General features: G+C 42.8%; 2 protein-coding genes across 4 annotated transcripts in view; one reads left to right on the top strand and one right to left on the bottom strand.

Annotated features, from left to right (window-relative positions):
* The window catches only part of LOC106593761 (potassium voltage-gated channel subfamily A member 1), a 7,235-nt gene extending 1,120 nt beyond the window's left edge, over positions 1-6,115 (bottom strand). The window contains exons 1-3 of one of the 3 annotated variants that reach the window (XM_045720231.1): positions 5,908-6,115; positions 3,086-3,865; positions 1-94 (exon numbers count right to left, since the gene is read on the bottom strand). The exon at positions 1-94 is cut by the window's left edge and continues 1,120 nt beyond it. In XM_045720231.1, coding sequence (XP_045576187.1) covers positions 1-94; positions 3,086-3,820 — 829 coding nt within the window. In that variant the 5' untranslated portion in view covers positions 3,821-3,865; positions 5,908-6,115. Of the gene's footprint in view, positions 95-3,085; positions 3,943-5,907 lie in introns of all 3 variants that reach the window. The other 2 variants (XM_045720230.1, XM_045720229.1) reach the window with 2 other exon arrangements.
* Positions 6,116-8,757: 2,642 nt separating this feature from the next.
* Positions 8,758-16,945, top strand: LOC106606926 (17-beta-hydroxysteroid dehydrogenase 14). Its single transcript, XM_045720232.1, has 9 exons — positions 8,758-9,114; positions 9,216-9,254; positions 11,444-11,541; positions 14,180-14,246; positions 15,617-15,708; positions 15,868-15,972; positions 16,079-16,146; positions 16,313-16,409; positions 16,592-16,945. The coding sequence occupies exons 1-9, from the start codon at positions 9,024-9,026 to the stop codon at positions 16,733-16,735; spliced, it is 801 nt and encodes a 266-aa protein (XP_045576188.1). The 5' UTR covers positions 8,758-9,023; the 3' UTR covers positions 16,736-16,945.
* The last annotated feature ends 3,629 nt before the right edge of the window (positions 16,946-20,574 follow it).

Raw genomic sequence — 20,574 nt, forward strand, 5'->3', positions numbered from 1 at the left:
CCACCTGGAAGAAGGGGTCATGGAAAGCACTGCCAGTTGGAGGGACCAGGATGGTGATGTTGGGGAGGGTAGGATGGGGCTGGTAGGTGAATTTCTAGAGGGAGAGAAGGAGAGAGGAAAAGTGAGTGGTAGAAATTAAGCAGGAGAGATTGAGGGGAGGTAGAACAGTGAAGGGGGGATGACCGTGGTTTAGACAAGAGATAACAAACAGGGTTGTAACGTCTGCTTCCAACTCACACCCTCAAACACCTTGATCCCCTGAACGCAGCTCACTCTCCAGATCCCAATCACCTGAATTCTAATCACCTGTTCGCACACCTGTATGTCATTATCACACACTATTTAGTTCAGTTCTTTGCATCCCATCACTGTGAGGTATTGTTTGTTTTGTGACACGTCTTTCAGAGCGCTGGGTTTCCCGTGATTTACTCCTCCCGTGTATGATAGATTTTTTTTTCTCCCAATCAACGCCTTTTGCCTATTCCCTGCCTGTACTTTAGCCTATCGGATTTCCTGTTATCTACCTATTGCCTGATCTCCCGGACTACATTACTAGCCTTTTCCCTGCCTGTACTGTTGCCTTTGGACCCCCTGTGTATGACCTTCTGCCTGCCCCTGGACCCAGCTACCTGCCTCCTCCTGTGTATGACCTTCTGCCTGCCCCTGGACCCAGCTACCTGCCTCCTCCTGTGTATGACCTTCTGCCTGCCCCTGGACCCAGCTACCTGCCTCCTCCTGTGGTCCTTTGCAATAAACACCTGCTGCGCACTGCGCTTGAATCCAGCTCTCTGTCTCCCCTCGTGTTCATTACAAGGGAAATGAAGGACATAAATGAATAAGAAATAGTAAGGAGGGAGGTTAAACAGAGGTCGGGGAGAACCATGATGACTACAGTAAACATGAGAAGGAGGAGATAGGGAGGAGAAGTGATTATTTTAAAGGTGGCAAAGTCTTTCCTCAGCACATGTGGAAAATGTATCTGTCATCACGGTCTGATTAAGACTGTGATAACTGTAAAACTGTGTTAACATAACTTCACTTGTGCAATCACACTCTCTTTCTTTCTGCAGACTTTGATACGAATGTGTTTCGTCTCTATATTTAAACAGAAGAAAAACATTATAGTGCATGACTGCATGTGACAAAGGCTAATGTTACAGCACAGCGTCAGGACTGACTGAGGAATCTGACACTTCATTTCATCCTGACAATGTTTTCTAAGAAGCAGACTTGGGGTTCAAAGTGAGGCAGTCAAATTTAGGTTTTATGGTCCAGCCATAAGACGGATTGGAATCAAATGGCTCAGAATTTTTATTGCCTATGATAAAATTATAGTGAAGCAAAAGTCTATGATACTCTGTGTGTTAGTGCGTGTCCGTGTGCCTGTATGAGTGTGCCTGTGTGAGGTACATATACAGCAGTTGTTTGTTTGTGCATATACTGCATATGTTAGTCTTTATGTAGAGGCCTGGAATGCTTTTACCAACTGAAATGACAGTGACATTTGCCCTCACATTTGTCACCCACTTTAGTTCCGTTTCTCCTCACCTTTATGAGGTTCAAAAGCCATGATCACACTGCCCCGACAGACATTCTCACTCTTTGTCACCCAATAAGAAAGGTATAACAACTAGCCTCTCATCCAAATGGTCACAGAACCATACAGCATGTCTTTCAATACTGTATGCAGTGTCTAGAGGTACCTTTGCAATGGGAGGTGATCGTCTTGTAAAAGACAAGGATTTATTTTCAGTTGCTGCCACCTATGCTGCCATTTTGAGTCTGTAAAGAGCACTGTGTGTCTTATGTCAGATGTTCTGATCATGTGAGTGAGTGTGTGTGAGTGACTGAGTGAGTGTGAGAGGTCGGGTGTGTGCATATGCGCTTCGGTAAGACCCACCGTATACCTTGTGTTCTGTGCTTTTGCATGATCCCTCAAAATCCAAAGGCAGCTAAGCCAACCTTGTCGGTAAGCCACTTGGCGTGTGGGGTTCATTTCATTTTGTGCGAGTCATCAAATAGGTGTTCTGTACTACTCTTTCCATGCCTCTTTCAGTGGGTATGAGTCAGTGTGTTTATTAATGGGAACCAACGTTTACGTGTTGATGTGCTCTTAGGGTTGTCCTTACGCTATATATAGCTCCTTTAGATCTCTAAGGAGTAACGTGAGACACCCTCCTCTCCACTCTCCTCTTTTGCACTCCACTTTCACTTACCCCTCTCTCTCTCTCTCTCTCTCTCTCTCTCTCTCTCTCTCTCTCTCTCTCAGTTTATATGTTCCTATCAACTCCATCTATTCCCGTACGGAGTCGTCTTGGTAGTGATCCTAGAGCACCAGTCAATGTGAGACACAGATGGACAGTGATCTGGAGATACCATCGATAAAGCATAATGTTCTTTGTGCAGTCCATATTTACCCCTCCCTTCCTGCCCCTCATCTCTCTCTGTCCCACCCCTTTTTCTCTCCCGCTCTTCCCTGAACCTCCCTCTTTCTCCAGTTCCCTAACTGTGATTCTCTCTCTCCTCCAACCTATTTCTCTTGTTGTCCCACCACACTTTCGTTCCCCCTCTCCTCACCCCCCACTCCTCCCATTCCTTTCCCTCAATTTTAACGACATGACTAAAATAATCTCAGAAATGTCTCTGTCCTGTGTGTGTGTGTGTGTCGCATGTTGTGTTTAACACTGTAAGGGGCCTGTGTGGTCACACATGTAGTATTTATGTTCCACAGGGTGACATCTGTCATTGACTTTCACCAACTGTCATCCACTAACTGTCATCCTTAACTGTCATCCTTCATTAATTGTCATCCTTCAGTGACTGTTGACGATCACCTCCTCATCAGTCTCCCAATGTGCTAACCTCTGTTCTCTTAGCACCCTGTCGAGATGCATTCCTTACTCTTTCATCCTCTCTTCATTCCTCTATCTGTGCTTTATGCACATCTCCCTCAGCCTCCCTTTTCTCCTGGTCCCTTTGTTTGTTTCCTTTTCTACCATTCTCTGTTTCTCTCTCATTCTCTCTCTGCTGTGTGTCATTTCTGTTTGGCCCTCAGGCCCCTGGCCCCACAACGGCCCCCTCTCACCTCTCGGAGCTCCTTCTCGTTCCTGAAGTCAGGCAGCGTCTCCAGGCAGAAGATGGCGATGGACACCACAATGACCATGACGCTTATGATGGCGATGATGCGTGCGCCCGATGAGGATTCTGGGTGCTCAAAAAGCATCCAAACCTTCCTCTGCATCTCGTTCTCAGGCAGGGCAGGCACCTCCTCCTTGGGGAAGCCCTCATCCTCCTTGAAGCGTTCCATGATCTCCTCACCAAGCTCATAGAAGCGCAGCTCATCCAAGAACACATCCAGGGGCACGTTGGCAGGCCGCCGCAGCCGCCCGCCAGACTGGTAGAAGTAGAGGATGGCGTCGAAGCAGTTCCGGTTCCGGTCCAGGAACAGCTCATTGCGCAGAGGGTCAAAGTAGCGAATTCTGCGGTTAGGGTCCCCCAGGAGGGAGTCAGGGAACTGGGCCAGAGTGCGGAGCTGTGTCTCGTAGCGCATCCCCGACACGTTGATGGCTAGCCGCTCCGTCAGGGCCCAGCCCCCCCTCCACAGGGAGCCTGAGCGACGACAGCTTTCCCTTTTCCCCTCAACCCTCTCCTTTTCACTGCCGTTGTTCTCTGTCTCCTTCTCTCCCTTCTCCGCCTTGTTGCGCTGGTCCTTGGTCTCCTTGTCGCTCTCGCTCACCTCCTCTGGGAGATGTTTCTTGTCTCCTTCTCCTCCTCCTTCACCTCCACCCTTGTCATGGTTCTCCATTCCTTGGTCTGTCATTCAACTTCTATTTAGTTCTTTGTGAGGACAGTTTGTCCCCTCACTCTAGAGAGAAATGCACAACGCTGCTGAAGTTATCAAGAAACATATCAGGTACTGCAGAAGAAGAGACATATCAGGTACTGCAGAAGAAGAGACATATTAGGTACTGCAGAAGAAGAGACATATCAGGTAAAGGCAGATAAAGTAGTGGGAGGAGAAACAACTTACATTATTGGCAATTTTAATACTCATAATTATTTAACAGAAATGTAAGCTTTAAGTCATTTACGCCAATTCACCTGCAAATACACTACCGATCAAGAATTTTAGAACACCTACTCATTCAGGGGTTTTTCTTTATTTTTATTATTTTCTATATTGTAGAATAACAGCTTTGCACACTCTTGGCATTCTCTCAACCAGCTTCACATGGAATACTTTTCTAACAGTCTTGAAGGAGTTCCCACATATGCTGAGCACTTGTTGGCTGCTTTTCCTTCACTCTGCGGTCTGACTCATCCCAAACCATCTCAATTTGGTTGAGGTCGGGGGATTGTGGAGGCCAGGTCATCTGATGCAGCACTCCATCACTCTCCTTCTTGGTCAAATAGCCCTTACACAGCCTGGAGATGTGTTGGGTCATTGTAACTGACTTGCCTGGTTAAATGAAGGTTACATTTACAAAATAAAATAAAAATGTCCTGTTGAAAAACCAAATGATAGTCCCACTAAGCCCAAACCAGATGGGATGGTGTATCACTACAGAATGCTGTGGTAGCCATGCTGGTTAAGTGTGCCTTGAATTCTAAATAAATCACAGACAGTGTCACCAGTAAAGCACCCCCACACCATAACATCTCCTCCTCCATGCTTTATGGTGGGAAATACACATGCGGAGATCATCCGTTCACCCACACAGCGTCTCACAAAGACACGGCGGTTGGAACCAAAAATCGCCAATTTGGACTCAAGACCAAAGGACAAATTTCCACCGGTCTAATGTCCATTGCTCATGTTTCTTGGCCCAAGCAATCCTCTTATTCTTATTGGTGTCCTTTAGTAGTGGTTTCTTTGCAGTAATTCGACCATGAAGGCCTGATTCACGCAGTCTCCTCTGAACAGTTGATGTTGAGATGTGTCTGTTACTTGAACTCTGTGAAGCATTTATTTGGGCTGCAATTTCTGAGGCTGGTAACTCTAATGAACTTATCCTCTGCAGCAGAGGTAACTCTGGGTCATCCATTCCTGTGGTGGTCCTCATGAGAGCCAGTTTCATCATAGCGCTTGATGGTTTTTGCGACTGCACTTAAAGAAACTTTCAAAGTTCTTGAAATGTTACGTATTGAGTGGCCTTCATGTCTTATAGTAATGATGGACTGTCATTTCCCATTGCTTATTTGAGCTGATCTTGCCATAATTTGGACTTGGTCTTTTACCAAACAGGGCTATCTTCTGTATACCCCGCCTACCTTGTCACAACACAACTGATTGGCTCACACACATTAAGAAAGAAAGAAATTCCACAAATGAACTTTTAAGAAGGCACACCTGTTAAGTGAAATGCATTCCAGGTGACTACCTTGTGAAGCTGGTGAGAGAATGCCAATAGTTTGCAAAGCTGTCATCAAGGCAAAGGGTGGCTATTTGAAGAATCTCAAATACAAAATATATTTTGATTTGTTTAGCACTTTTGGTTAATACATGATTCCATATGTGTTATTTCATCATTGTGATGTCTTCACTATTATTCTACAATGTAGAAAATAGTTAAAATAAAGAAAAACCCTTGAATGAGTAGATGTTCTAAAATTCTTGACCGGTAGTATGTAAGACGCATTTTACAACTACAGTACAGAATAACAAATAAAAGCATGAACTAGACAGGTGTTATTTCAATCATAAGCTTTAACCTTTATGTTCGGTCAGAATTACTATTTATTTAATCAGAAAGTTAGTCTTTACAGTAAACACAGCCATTATTACAATAACACAGAGTCCTACTCATAAACATCCTAGTTACAAGCCATGCCCAAGCATGCTGCTGTGAAGTAAGAACCATATTATTGGTGTTATTTACAAGAAGCAGCCTGCACTGTTCCACTCACCCCTCTGTCAGTCAGCTACTGTTGATAGAGACTAATTACTCAAGAGAATCACGGTGCCTCCACTACTGTATCTCCACCACAGGGTATCTGTGGCTGGCTGGCTGTCTGTCTGTCTGTCTGTCTGTCTGTCTGTCTGTCTGTCTGTCTGTCTGTCTGTCTGTCTGTCTGTCTGTCTGTCTGTCTGTCTGTCTGTCTGTCTGTCTGTCTGTCTGTCTGTCTGTCTGTCTGTCTGTCTGTCTGTCTGTCCGGCCCTCCCTCTGGCCGTCTCTCTGTCTGTCTATCCTCTGTTTGATTGCTCCGTAAGTCTCTATCTCCCACCTCCCTAGCTGTGTCAGGTCGGGGGGGGGATGTGGGGGCACCATGGCTCCTTCAGGGGTAGTGTTAATCTGTCTCCTGATACCCCACCCTGGGTGAAGTGAAGATAGTTAAGCTTGTTTGTAGGTCACAGCCTTCAGTCTCTCCCCTTTGCTCTCTCTCATGCCTACTATTTCTCTGGAGAATGCTGTCAGGTCGAAATTCAATCCACTGCCTTCTCTCTACAGCCTCAGCACGGTGTCCTCTTCAGACCCCCACCCCCTAATGACAGCCCTCTGCCCCCTCTTAAAGTCTTCAATTTTCCCTCTCTCCCTGTCATAAACAAACACACAAAAACAGACACACACCATCCTCAACACATGTACTGATGTCCTCACGAGACCCAAATGAACACCCATAAAATCCCAGTGAAAATATATTTTGGAGTTCCATTCTGGCTTCAGTATTTATATTGCTCCTGACTAGGGCCCTGTGTTTTTCTGACCATGTCACCTTACCAGGAAACACTCAGGACCCTAAACGAGTTATGTAGCAGAGCCAATGCATTTCCTGGTGAGGTGTGGTCAGGAAAAATGTAGGGCCCTAGTCACATTTACAAACATGTTAATACATGTTATGAGACCAAACAGTAAAACTGAAAGCCTACAACAAAAAGCCATGACACTCCTTTTCTGATTATCCTTTCGTAAGCCTTTATTCAGTTGGCTTAGTGTATGGTATAGTATAGGGTATGGTATAGTATAGTGTATGGTATAGTATAGGGTATGGTATAGTATAGTATAGGGTATGGTATAGTATAGTGTATGGTATAGTATAGGGTATGGTATAGTATAGGGTACGGTATAGTATAGGGTATGGTATAGTATAGGGTATGGTATAGTATAGGGTATGGTATAGTATAGGGTATGGTATAGTATAGTGTATGGTATAGTATAGGGTATGGTATAGTATAGGGTATGGTATAGTATAGTATAGGGTATGGTATAGTATAGTGTATGGTATAGTATAGGGTATGGTATAGTATAGGGTATGGTATAGTATAGGGTATGGTATAGTATAGGGTATGGTATAGTATAGTGTATGGTATAGTATAGTGTATGGTATAGTATAGGGTATGGTATAGTATAGGGTATGGTATAGTATAGTGTATGGTATAGTATAGGGTATGGTATAGTATAGGTTATGGTATGGTATAGTGTATGGTATAGTATAGGTTATGGTATAGTATAGTGTATGGTATAGTATAGTGTATGGTATAGTATAGGGTATGGTATAGTATAGTGTATGGTATAGTATAGGGTATGGTATAGTATAGTGTATGGTATAGTATAGGGTATGGTATAGTATAGGTTATGGTATGGTATAGTATAGTGTATGGTATAGTATAGGTTATGGTATAGTATAGTGTATGGTATAGGGTATGGTATAGTATAGTGTATGCTATAGTATAGGGTATGGTATAGTATAGGTTATGGTATAGTATAGGGTATGGTATAGTATAGGGTATGGTATAGTATAGGGTATAGTATAGGGTATGGTATAGTATAGGGTATGGTATAGTATAGTGTATGGTATAGTATAGGTTATGGTATAGTATAGTGTATGGTATAGTATAGGTTAAGGAATGGTATAGTATAGTGTATGGTATAGTATAGGTTATGGTATAGTATAGTGTATGGTATAGTATAGGTTATTGTATAGTATAGGTTATGGTATAGTATAGTGTATGGTATAGTATAGTGTATGGTATAGTATAGGGTATGGTATAGTATAGTGTATGGTATGGTATAGTATAGGGTATGGTATAGTATAGTGTATGGTATAGTATAGGGTATGGTATAGTATAGTGTATGGTATAGTATAGGTTATGGTGCACACGTGTCAGACAGGTAATGACTCACAGGTGTTGTGTCAACGAAAATGTAAGTGACATATAGTGACCACTGTAAGATGTCAACAGCATTATTTCTGGGCTAGAAAAAGAGTACATGGGGTGGCACGTAGCCTAGCAGTTAAGAACGTTGGGCCAGTAACCGAAAGTTTGCTGGTTTGAATCCCGAGCCGAGTACGTAAAAAAATCTGTTGATGTCCCCTTGAGCAAGGCACTTAACCCTAATTGCTCCGGTAAATCGCTATGGATAAGATTGTAAGCTAAATGACTCAAATGTAAATGTAAAATAAGAATTGATGGTTGAGTTAACTATTTAGAGACGTGTACCAGTTGGAAGGGGTAAAAAACATGTAAAATGTATAACAGATATAACACTGATATGAGGTGGATTTTACAGGAAAGTGAGAATTAAAGCATTTATTAAGGTATTTTTTTTATTATGCATTAAACAATTGTAAAAACCATCCCATTGGCTTCTTGGTTAATTGATGAATGTAATGGCTTATTTTTTCCATTTCAGAATATGCCTCATGCATAGATTGAGATACCGGTATGCATGTTGACACAGCAGGTTGTAGCACCAGGATGTGCGTTAGAACTTGCATGGAGCTTAAACTACAAGTCCCACAAAGCCGCTCACCTGTCTTCACAGACGACAACAAACCCCATGATTTTTGAGGAACTTGGAGAAGGGAAGAGAAATTTTACGTAGAAATGTAAAAGACAACGGGAGGAATGCAATTATATATTTTGCTTCATGTAAAGAAATAGAATAAAAAGTGTAGCTTGGAAAGAGGGCAAGTAACTTTGTTTGCGGCATTCGACCAACACAGTCAACCAGGTAGTGACGATTCTTTGTGAACGTATCATCAGTGAAATCATCACCCGTGACGGGTTGGCTCTAGTGAACATGTCAGGCAGTACATTGCGTTACGGAGACAAAGTTGTCATTGTGACCGGCGGGTCCAAAGGGATTGGTAGAGGGATTGTCAAAGTATTCGGTAAGAATCAAAGTTGCTGATTTGAAGTTAGTTTGTTGAGATTTGAGCAGAGTGAGGTACTGGGGAAACAATAATGTGCTATTCTGTTGTTTTTTTTCCAGTGGAGAATGGAGCCAAAGTTGTCTTCTGTGCAAGGGGGGGTGAGTGTCTGCACGTTTATTAGATTTTTTGCTCAGATTAAAGTATACCATTGCAGGTGTGGTGGAACTGGTGGCTTCTACGGTTGTAGCTAGATGGAGTACAGCTACGTATCAAAAGTTGCATGTTCGAGTTGCGTCGGTGACAACCGTAGGATTGTAGCTAAGCCTAACCTTAACATTTTTCTCCTAACCTACTACTTTAATTCTCCTAACCTGCTACTTTAATTCTCCTAACCTGCTACTTTAATTCTCCTAACCTGCTACTTTAATTCTCCTAACCTGCTACATTAATTCTCCTAACATGCCACTTTAATTTTCCTAACCTGCTACGTTAATTATCCAAACCTGCCACTTTAATTCTCCTAACCTCCTACTTTAATTCTCCTAACCTGCTACTTTAATTCTCCTAACCTGCTACTTTAATTCTCTTAACCTGCTACGTTAATTATCCAAACCTGCCACTTTAATTCTCCTAACCTGCTGCATTAATTCTCCCAACCTGCTGCATTAGTTATCCTATCCATCTAGCCACAACCGTAGAAGCCATCAGTTACAAGAAACCAACAGAATCACCACACAGGTATCAATAATGTGTCTCAGAATCTTCATTCATCAGTAATCCATTGTTGAAGACTTTATGAATTGTTAAAAAAATCCCTCTCTACATCATCTTTACATTGCATATTCATAAGCTTACTGTATTCTTATTATATATATATATATATATATATATATATATATATATATATATATATATATACTGCTCAAAAAAATAAAGGGAACACTTAAACAACACATCCTAGATCTGAATGAAATAAATAATCTTATTAAATACTTTTTTCTTTACATAGTTGAATGTGCTGACAACAAAATCACACAAAAATAATCAATGGAAATCCAATTTATCAACCCATGGAGGTCTGGATTTGGAGTCACACTCAAAATTAAAGTGGAAAACCACACTACAGGCTGATCCAACTTTGATGTAATGTCCTTAAAACAAGTCAAAATGAGGCTCAGTAGTGTGTGTGGCCTCCACGTGCCTGTATGACCTCCCTACAATGCCTGGGCATGCTCCTGATGAGGTGGTGGATGGTCTCCTGAGGGATCTCCTCCGAGACCTGGACTAAAGCATCCGCCAACTCCTGGACAGTCTGTGGTGCAACGTGGCGTTGGTGGATGGAGCGAGACATGATGTCCCAGATGTGCTCAATTGGATTCAGGTCTGGGGAACGGGTGGGCCAGTCCATAGCATCAATGCCTTCCTCTTGCAGGAACTGCTGACACTCCAGCCACATGAGGTCTAGTATTGTCTTGGAACCCAGGGCCAACCGCACCAGCATATGGTCTCACAAGGGGTCTGAGGATCTCATCTCGGTACCTAATGGCAATCAGGCTACCTCTGGCGAGCACATGGAGGGCTGTGCGGCCTCCCAAAGAAATGCCACCCCACATCATGACTGACCCACCGCCAAACTGGTCATGCTGGAGGATGTTGCAGGCAGCAGAACGTTCTCCACGGCGTCTCCAGACTCTGTCACGTCTGTCACGTGCTCAGTGTGAACCTGCTTTCATCTGTGAAGAGCACAGGGCGCCAGTGGCGAATTTGCCAATCTTGGTGTTCTCTGGCAAATGCCAAACGTCCTGCACGGTGTTGGGCTGTAAGCACAACCCCCACCTGTGGACGTCGGGCCATCATACCACCCTCATGGAGTCTGTTTCTGACCGTTTGAGCAGACACATGCACATTTGTGGCCTGCTGGAGGTCATTTTGCAGGGCTCTGGCAGTACTTCTCCTGCTCCTCCTTGCACAAAGGCGGAGGTAGCGGTCCTGCTGCTGGGTTGTTGCCCTCCTACGGCCTCCTCCACGTCTCCTGATGTACTGGCCTGTCTCCTGGTAGCGCCTCCATGCTCTGGACACTACACTGACAGACACAGCAAACCTTCTTGCCACAGCTCGCATTGATGTGCCATCCTGGATGAGCTGCACTACCTGAGCCACTTGTGTGGGTTGTAGACTCCGTCTCATGCTACCACTAGAGTGAAAGCACCGCCAGCATTCAAAAGTGACCAAAACATCAGCCAGGAAGCATAGGAACTGAGAAGTGGTCTGTGGTCCCCATCTGCAGAACCACTCCTTTATTGGGAGTGTCTTGCTAATTGCCTATAATATTGTTGTTTTTTTACAGTGGCAGCAGGACAGGCTCTAGAGGCCGAGCTGAACAGAGCAGGGCCAGGGTCATGCAAATTTGTACCTTGTGACATCTCCAAAGAGGAGGACATCAAGGTAGGGCTTCTGGGCAATGACTTATCTTATAGGTCAGTCAAATGATCACTCATATGCACAACATTTCAACAGAGTTTATATCCTCATTCCTTAGTGGATCACATGACCTGTGGTTTATCAGAATGCTTACTATTACGTTTTGTATTGTAATCTACACTCCACCTATCTTTAGTCTTTGTTGGATTTTCCCTGCCTGTGAAAGGACTCTTCTCCACTGAGTTTACTCATAGGTCTAGCAAGCCCCTTGCTCCTCATTTGAATGTCTGCTTATAAACTGCTTAGAAATCACTATTAAAGGCGTAGTCGGTCATTATTTGAAGCTCTCTGTGTTTCCTGTGCCCTGGTTTCCTGTTTTCTTCCCCTGTTTTTTGTGCTTGCCTCCCAGACTGAGAGTTCACTCAGGCATTGAGGTCTGTGCTGACATACATTTATTAATTCGTTTAAAAAATTATATATATATGTGTGTGTGTGTGTGTGTGTGTGTGTGTGTGTGTGTGTGTGTGTGTAAACTTCCGACTTCAACTGTGTGTATATGTATATATATATACACATACATACATACATACATACATACATACACACACACACAGTTGAAGTCGGAAGTTTACATACACCTTAGCCAAATACATTTAAACTCCGTTTTTCACAATTCCTGACATTTAATCCTAGTAAAAATCCCCTGTCTTAGGTCAGTTTAGGATCACCACTTTATTTTAAGAATGTGAAATGTCAGAATAATAGTAGAGAGAACTATTTATTTCAGCTTTTATTTCTTTCATCACATTCCCAGTGGGTCAGACGTTTACATATACTAAATGAGTGTTTGGTAGCATTGCCTTTAAATTGTTTAACTTGGGTCAGATGTGTCGGGTAGCCTTCCACAAGCTTCCCACAATAAGTTGGGTGAATTTTGGCCCATTCCAACTGACAGAGCTGGTGTAACTGAGTCAGGTTTGTAGGCCTCCTTACTCAAACACGCTTTTTAAGTTCTGCCCACAAATGTTCTATAGGATTGAGGTCAGGGCTTTGTGATGGCCATTCTAATACCTTGACTTTGTTGTCCTTAAGCCATTTTGCCACAACTTTGGAAGTTTGCATGGGGTCATTGTCCATTTGGAAGACCCATTTGCGACCAAGCTTTAACTTCCTGACTGATGTTTTGAGATGTTGCTTCAATATATCCAGATAATTTTCCTCCCTCATGGTTCCATCTATTTTGTGAAGTGCACCAGTCCCTCCTGCAGCAAAGCACCCCCACAACATGATGCTCCAACCCCCGTGCTTCACGGTTGGGATGGTGTTCTTTGGCTTGCGAGCATCCTCCTTTTTCTTCCAAACATAATGATGGTCATTATGGCCAAAGAGTTCTATTTCTGTTTCATCAGACCAGAGGACATTTCTCCAAAAAGTACGATCTTTGTCCCCATGTGCAGTTGCAAACCGTATTTTGGCTTTTTTATGGCGGTTTTGGAGTAGTGGCATCTTCCTTGCTGAGCGGCCTTTTAGGTTATGTCGATATAGGACTCGTTTTACTGTGGATATAAATACTTTTGTACCTGTTTCCTCCAGCATCTTCACAAGTGCCTTTGCTGTTCTGGGATTGATTTGCACGTTTCACACCAAAGTACGTTCATCTCTAGGAGACAGAACGCGTCTCCTTCCTAAGTGGTATGACGGCTGCGTGGTCCCATGGTGTTTATACTTGCGTACTATTGTTTGTACAGATGAACGTGGTACCTTCAGGCGTTTGGAAATTGCTCCCAAGCATGAACAAGAATTGTGGAGGTCTACAATTTTTTTCTGAGGTCTTGGCTGATTTATTTTGATTTTCCCATGATGTCAAGCAAAGAGGCACTGAATTTGAAGGTAGGCCTTGAAATACATCCACAGGTACACCTCCAATTGACTCAAATGATGTCAATTGACCTATCAGAAGCTTCTAAAGCCATGACATTTTCTGAAATTTTCCAAGCTGTTTAAAGACACAGTCAACTTGGTGTATGTAAACTTCTGACACACTGGAATTGTGATACAGTGAATTATAAGTGAAATAATCTGTCTGTAAACAATTGTTGTTAAAATTACTTGTGTCATGCACAAAGTAGTTGTCCTAACCGACTTGCCCAAACTATAGTTTGTGAACAAGACATTTGAAAAATGAGTTTTAATGACTCCAACCTAAGTGTATGTATATATTGGAGTGGACAGATAGATGAAGCCTCATCAGACAATTAAAATGTATTAGTGATCAAACTAACACTGCAAGACGGAAGCTTTCCATCATGTTTTACATTTACATTTAGGTCATTTAGCAGATGTTCTTATCCAGAGCGACTTCCTTTTTTTCTACACATCCAATCATCAATCAGTGTCCAGACCCTGGTGCTTGTGAACAATAGTGACATTGCTATAACCTGTTTTGTGTGTTTGACTGAGGGATGTGTGTATGTTTCTATGTTATTTTAGTGGTGTGTCTAGCTGTTTTTTCAGCTTAGGCTCTATGTAGCAAGTTAGATAGGTACATAGGTAATGGGATCATAGGGCCACATACCTGGAGATGGCAGTTATAAACGTCTTACACAGTGTGGTGGTCAATGACAGAGAGCAGTCAACTCAACGTGTGATATTCTCTCTGCAGAGGTTGATTTCAGTGACAGTGGAGCATTATGGTCAAATAGACTGTCTGGTCAACAATGCTGGGTGGCGTGAGTATCTGTTATCATTTTCTATGAGAATTGATGTTGTTAAGGAAAGAAAGAAAGGACATGATATATCCACAAATCAGCTGATAGTTGGTATACCAATCCACATCCAGGCACTTATTTTTATTATTATATATATACTTTTTTTACCACCTTTTTCTCCCCAATTTCGTCATATCCAATTTGGTGGTTACAGTCTTGTCCCGAAACACAACCCCGCCAAGCCGTTCTGCGTCTTGACAAAATGCACGCTTAACCCGGAAGCCAGCCGCACCAATGTGTCGGAGGAAACACTGAACTGTCTGTGTGCATGCACCCGGCCCGCCACAGGAGTCGCTAGAGCGAGATGTGACAAGGACATCCCGGCCGGCCAAACTCTCCCGTAACCCGGACGATGCTGGGCCGATTGTGCGTCGCCTCATGGGTCTCCCAGGCGCGACCGGCTGCGACACAGCTTTGTATATATCCAGGATCTGTAGTAACACAGCTAACACTGTGAGGCAGTGCCTTAGACCGCTGCGCTACTTGGGAGGCCCTGGCAAGCCATTATTTCAACAGGCATATTCAAGCATTAAAAACACATACACTGAGTGTACAAAACATTAAGAACACCTTCCTAATATTGAGTTGCAACCCCCCTTTTGCCCCCAGAACAGCCTGGACTCTACAAGGTGTCGAAAGTGTTCCACAGGGATGCTGGCCCATGTTGACTCTAATGCTTCCCAAAGTTGGCTGGATGTCATTTGGGTGGTGGACCATTCTTGATACACACAGGAAACTATTTATGGTGAAAAACCCAGCAGTGTTGAAGTTCTTGACACAAACCGGTGTGCCTGGCACCTACTACCATACCCTGTTAAAAGGCAGTTAAATATTTTGTCTTCCCATTCACCCTCTGAACGGCCCACATACACAATCCATGTCTCAATTGTCTCAAGGCTTAAAAATGCTTATTTAACCTGTCTCCTCCCCTTCATCTACACTGATTGAAGTGGATTTAACAAGTGACATCAATAAGGGATCATAGCTTTCACCTGTATTCACCCAGTCTGTCTGATGTGGAAAGAGCAGGTGTTCCTAATGTTTTGTACTTAGTGTATACGCTTTGCAGCTTACACCATCAAACCGATCACCTCCTGATCGTCACACCCTGACAAAGGTGCAAGTCGCAACGCAGATGTATTTTTAATGCTATACTGGTTTTCATTGGGGGTTTTTAAGATCTGCATACGTTTTTGTACCACTTAACACTTATTTTTGTGGATATGAAATGCATGTTTTTTTCCCCTCTTCTACAATTCACATACTCCGTAGCCATTTGGTTTGTGTTTATGCTGTATTCATTGAGTTCCCTCACTTTCATCCCCTTTCAGACCCACCTCATAAACCCACAGATGACACTACTGCAGATGAGTTCAGAGATCTTTTGAATCTTAACCTCATCAGTTACTTCCTGGCCTCTAAAGTAAATAATTCACTCATTATATTTACTTTACTGAAACCCTTCAGGTACAATGCTTTATTACTTGTTATAAGCATGTATGAGCCTTAATAATGGGTTATTATATAGCTTATAATATGTTTTACTTCATCACGGATCTCCCCACCTCTCTCCCCTCCTCAGTATGCCCTGCCCCACCTGCGACAGCGCCAGGGGAACATCATTAACTTGTCCAGTCTGGTGGGCTCCATTGGTCAGAAAAATGCAGCACCATATGTAGCCACTAAGGTGAACTAAAAGTCTAGATAACAGTATGCATCAGTACTTTATCCCAGTGTTTGAGGCTTGGAGAAGTAGGCCTAACAGGGGTGATGCGTCTCTTTTCCTCCACAAGGGGGCGATCATTGCCATGACAAAAGCCATGGCTGTGGATGAGAGTCGGTACCAAGTGAGAGTCAACTGGTGAGTAGAACTGGCATCTGTCTCCATTTACAAACTTTTAGGATTTTCTACTTCTTTTTTTCTCTTGCCCCTCCGTCTGTCCTGTTTTTAAAATACTTTTGTATTTTCCCACTTTCTCTTATCTCTAGCTCTGTTTGCTGCAGTCTAAATGTGCATTATCTTGTAGCATCTCCCCTGGTAATGTGATGACACCTCTGTGGGAGGAGCTGGCTGGACAGACTGCAGATACCTTAGCTACCATTAAAGAGGGAGAGAACGCTCAGGCAAGTGCTCACTGGACAGGAGCCAATACAAGATAAACAATGAAATATAAGATCTGTTACAATGACATATTTCAGAATGAATTGAGAAGGGAGGGTTGGTAGAGACTTCCTAATTTCACCTGCATCTCTCATCTTGATAAACCTGATACCTTATCTTTAACATTCTTCCTAATCTCCAACAGCTGCTTGGTCGAATGGGGACAGAAGCTGAGAGTGGGTTGGCTGCTCTGTACCTGGCTGCTGATGCGACGTTCTGCACTGGGATAGACCTGCTGCTTAGTGGAGGGGCAGAACTCAACTATGGCTACAAGAGCCAGGTCCCATGAGCAGGCCTGTCACGCCGGGCCTTGTGCCTACCTGATCAATAACAGGACCTGTTATGTTCTATTGCCATACTGCTTGAGATTATTGAACCAAACACCCTGTCTTACCCATAGGCACGGGATGTAGAGGTGCTGGAGATGGTACAGCACCCCCTGGTGGTGAGATGGTAAAGCTGCAATAATTTGTGTTGCAATAAAAACGATTAAACAGTTTTTTCCGTCGCATTGTTGATATAAATGATAATGGGATTGGGGTAGGGGAGAGAGAAAACATGGGATATGTATATATGGGCCCTATTTTGCATGGAGAGCTCTCAGCTCTGTTTTGTAAGCTGTGCGCTCATGAAATGCTCCTATCTATTCAGTGTGGTTGGTTTGGAGTTGGACACGCTCTGCTGTACGATAGACCGTTTAAGTTCATTCGGGTCTGACCCTATCCACTCTCCATATTCTATTATTTTCCCCTTGTGGTGGATATCAAGTGATCTGGAGACGTTTTCGCAATAGTTTTCCACATACATTTTCTATTAGTTTACAATTCTAAACTTGGCGTAAAGGGAATGGGAACAAAATCAAATTGCGTTCTCTCGCACTTGGCTCGCAGGTCTGCTGCTGCCCATGTCAAATACGTAGCCGTACTAGTCAACTAGTCTAGCAAGCAACACAGTGAAGTGACGCTTTCCACCCGCTGGTGCTGGATCGTGGTGAGCAATTTTCTCCGCGATGGATCGCATAGCTGTCCTTTTGTGCTCAGTTTTAATTGGCACAATCTTAGTTACAACGGCCCTCTAGTTCTATTTCTCTTAACCCTCCTGTATTCCGGTCGAATTGGACCGATTTACAAGTTTTTTCAGAAAAATGTAGTTCATTTAATCTGATTGTCATAAGGTTCCATGACTTTGTCCACACAGGGCACCTGAACACACAAAATACATTTTGATGATTTTATTTACATTTTGGGTGTTTTATTTAACCGTTGTACACCTGTAGTGTTTCCGGTAAAAAATGACCGGTCATTAGAAATGAATGGGTCAGACTACAATTAGTGTATACAATTCTAAACTTGCACATGCATGTGTGTATGAACACACATACACACACACACACACACACACCTCACTCCCCTTCTTGGCTTCCACGGGAACCTTTCCCCAATAGAATCTTTCCTCCACTGGAACCACACCTGTTGGCAGTCTCACAAAAAATCGCAACATTGTTTCAATAATATATATAACTTTTCTCGCAGCTCTGGTATATAAAGCTTTTTTGAGGCCTTGCTCACAATTCATTCTGTGGCAGCACAATGACCAAACGATATACTGTATGTGAGGCTCTTGATCATATATTTGATCATGACACTAGTGAGGAGAGAGTCCTTGTTAAACTTTGACACAAAATAGTCTGTGATAAATAGCACAATATGTTTCATCTGAGTATTTGTTATAGTCAAAATAATCCATACATTATGCTTTTTTTTTTCTTCTCAAAAACGAGTTGTATGAGCTCAGGTAAATGAGGCCTACAGGCCATAAATAGCAAATAGAAGTTCAAAACGTGTAATGTTCACAATAACTTCAGTTGATAAAAAGATCTAACACAACATTAGGTGATAATATATGGATTATTATGGATTTATGATCAGCTATAATGGGGTGGTAATTTTGTACCGGGAACACAGAATTAATTAACACTAAACGAACACAACAGGAGGGTTTAACACACACATACACACACACACCCCTCGTAATTATGCAGTAGGCTACAAACAATGTGCGCGCTGTTCACAACCGTCTATTCTTAGGCGGCGCGTGAGTTTCAAGTTTGTGAAATTCAAGTTTGGAGAAGCTTACAATTTATCCTACCATTTCTACCGATCTTCATACCAGTTATGATTATCATATGCACATTTTCGTGGAACAGTTTAATTTCAATAACGTTTTTGTTTCTCAACATCATTGTCACGTGGCTGATAATACAAATCGGGATTAAAATTATAAAAAACCCAAAAGTTAAAATCCCACTAATGGGAGAGCACCAGCCTCTGCCATATGAACAACACACTGATTCACCATGAGCCATTGGCGGCTAAATAAATGAGCACATGGAACTATGAGATAGCCTATAGGCCAATGTAGCAGTAGGACTATATTTTACACTGTCAACTAAGAAAAATACATAAAGCTGACAAATAAAAACTGAAAATGTCCTGATGAAAATGCAGGTTCTTTCAATTCCATCTATCTTCCCACCGCCTGTCTGCCTCCCTTTCTATCTGTCTTGATTTGAGCTATCACTAGCGAAGCCAATATTGCATCAAATCAATAAACTGGGTCTGTCCCAATGAAGGTCTGGCCCAAAGCTGTCACTGGCTACATTGAATCAACTAGCCTTTTCTGGGCCTTCACAGTTTCAGCTCCAGTGAGCTCGGGACAGACACAGTTGTTTTTGGCAAAGGGAAAGGTCTTCAGGTATTTTATGGTGTTTCCACTGGGTATATGGGATGCTCAGAGCATGACATTTTGCTCGTTCACACCAAGGCCTGGTGATTATCTAGGGGGAGAGTGTTGGAAAGATTTTTCAAATACTGTGAGGAACTATTATCATTCACAATGGATGTAAAACAAATATATATATAATTAATTGACTTGCTGAAGAAAAAATTGCTGAGAAACTCAGTTTATTAAATGTGGTGAGTTAAGACAATCAGAAAAACCAGACATCCCAAAATAGGCAACCAGACACATTAGTCCATTGATGACATAGTCCCAAAGTGTCTGACCCAAGATGGTGTAGCAGTAAGACGTGTGTGTTTGTCTTTGTCTTATCCCGTGTAAATAGCCGGTCTTTTTCGTATATATCTTAATCTCACTTTCTATCTACAAACTAAATATACTTTCCTGCAACCCGCCTCACCCATTGTGGTACGGATCTTCTATTTTTATTCCTGATAACTGGAACTAGCTACTAGGCAGCTAACTAGCTACTAGTCTTTGTTAGCCACGGCTAGCGGTCTTCACCTTTTTCTCGGCCACCAGCCAGCCTTAGCTCGGACAATACCTGCCAGTCTGCACAGCACGATATCAACGTAGAGCATATCGGACTGCTTCTCTCTACCACATCACCGGATTCCCGCCGCTCTGGATCATTACACCGACCATCGCAGCTAGCTAGCTGCAAACGAGTGGCTACTGTTAGCTAACACCTCTGTCCCGAAGAAAGCACCAGCTAGCCTTGAGCTAGCCTCGAGCTAGGCCCATATACCAGCTAATTCTAGGGCTACAATACCTTCTTTGCCAATTGGCCTGGACCCTTTATTGTCAACACGGAGCCCCGCCAATCCATCACGACTAATAGTTTGAGACCAAGTGAAAACGCATTCATACACTTCTGAAGATAGGGCAGGCAGTTTGATCTGAATGAAAGATACTGTAAGAAAACGGCTGAGTATAGGGCTTTCATTCAATACAGTCTTTCTTCACAAAATAAGTGCCCCTTTATGAGTCCGTCCGTCATTCAAACTGGTGGCTTTTTCCTGTTTCTTTTTCCTGTTTCTGGAAGTGTTATTGACTGTACGTTTGTTTATCCCATGTGTAACTCTGTGTTGTTTGTGTCGCACTGATTTGCTTTATCTTGGCCAGGTCGCAGTTGTAAATGAGAACTTGTTCTCAACTGGCCTACCTGGTTAAATAAAGGTGAAATTAAAAAAAAATGTTTTGCTTGTCAGCACTCAGGTTTTGAAGATATGTTACTTTCACAATACAGAAATCATCCCCACACGATGCATTTTGCTATAAAATGCCTCATATGGGGATGATCTCTGTATTTTGAAAATTACATATCTT

This window comes from Salmo salar, chromosome ssa06 (genome assembly GCF_905237065.1).
Source record: "Salmo salar chromosome ssa06, Ssal_v3.1, whole genome shotgun sequence".
NCBI lineage: Eukaryota > Metazoa > Chordata > Actinopteri > Salmoniformes > Salmonidae > Salmo > Salmo salar.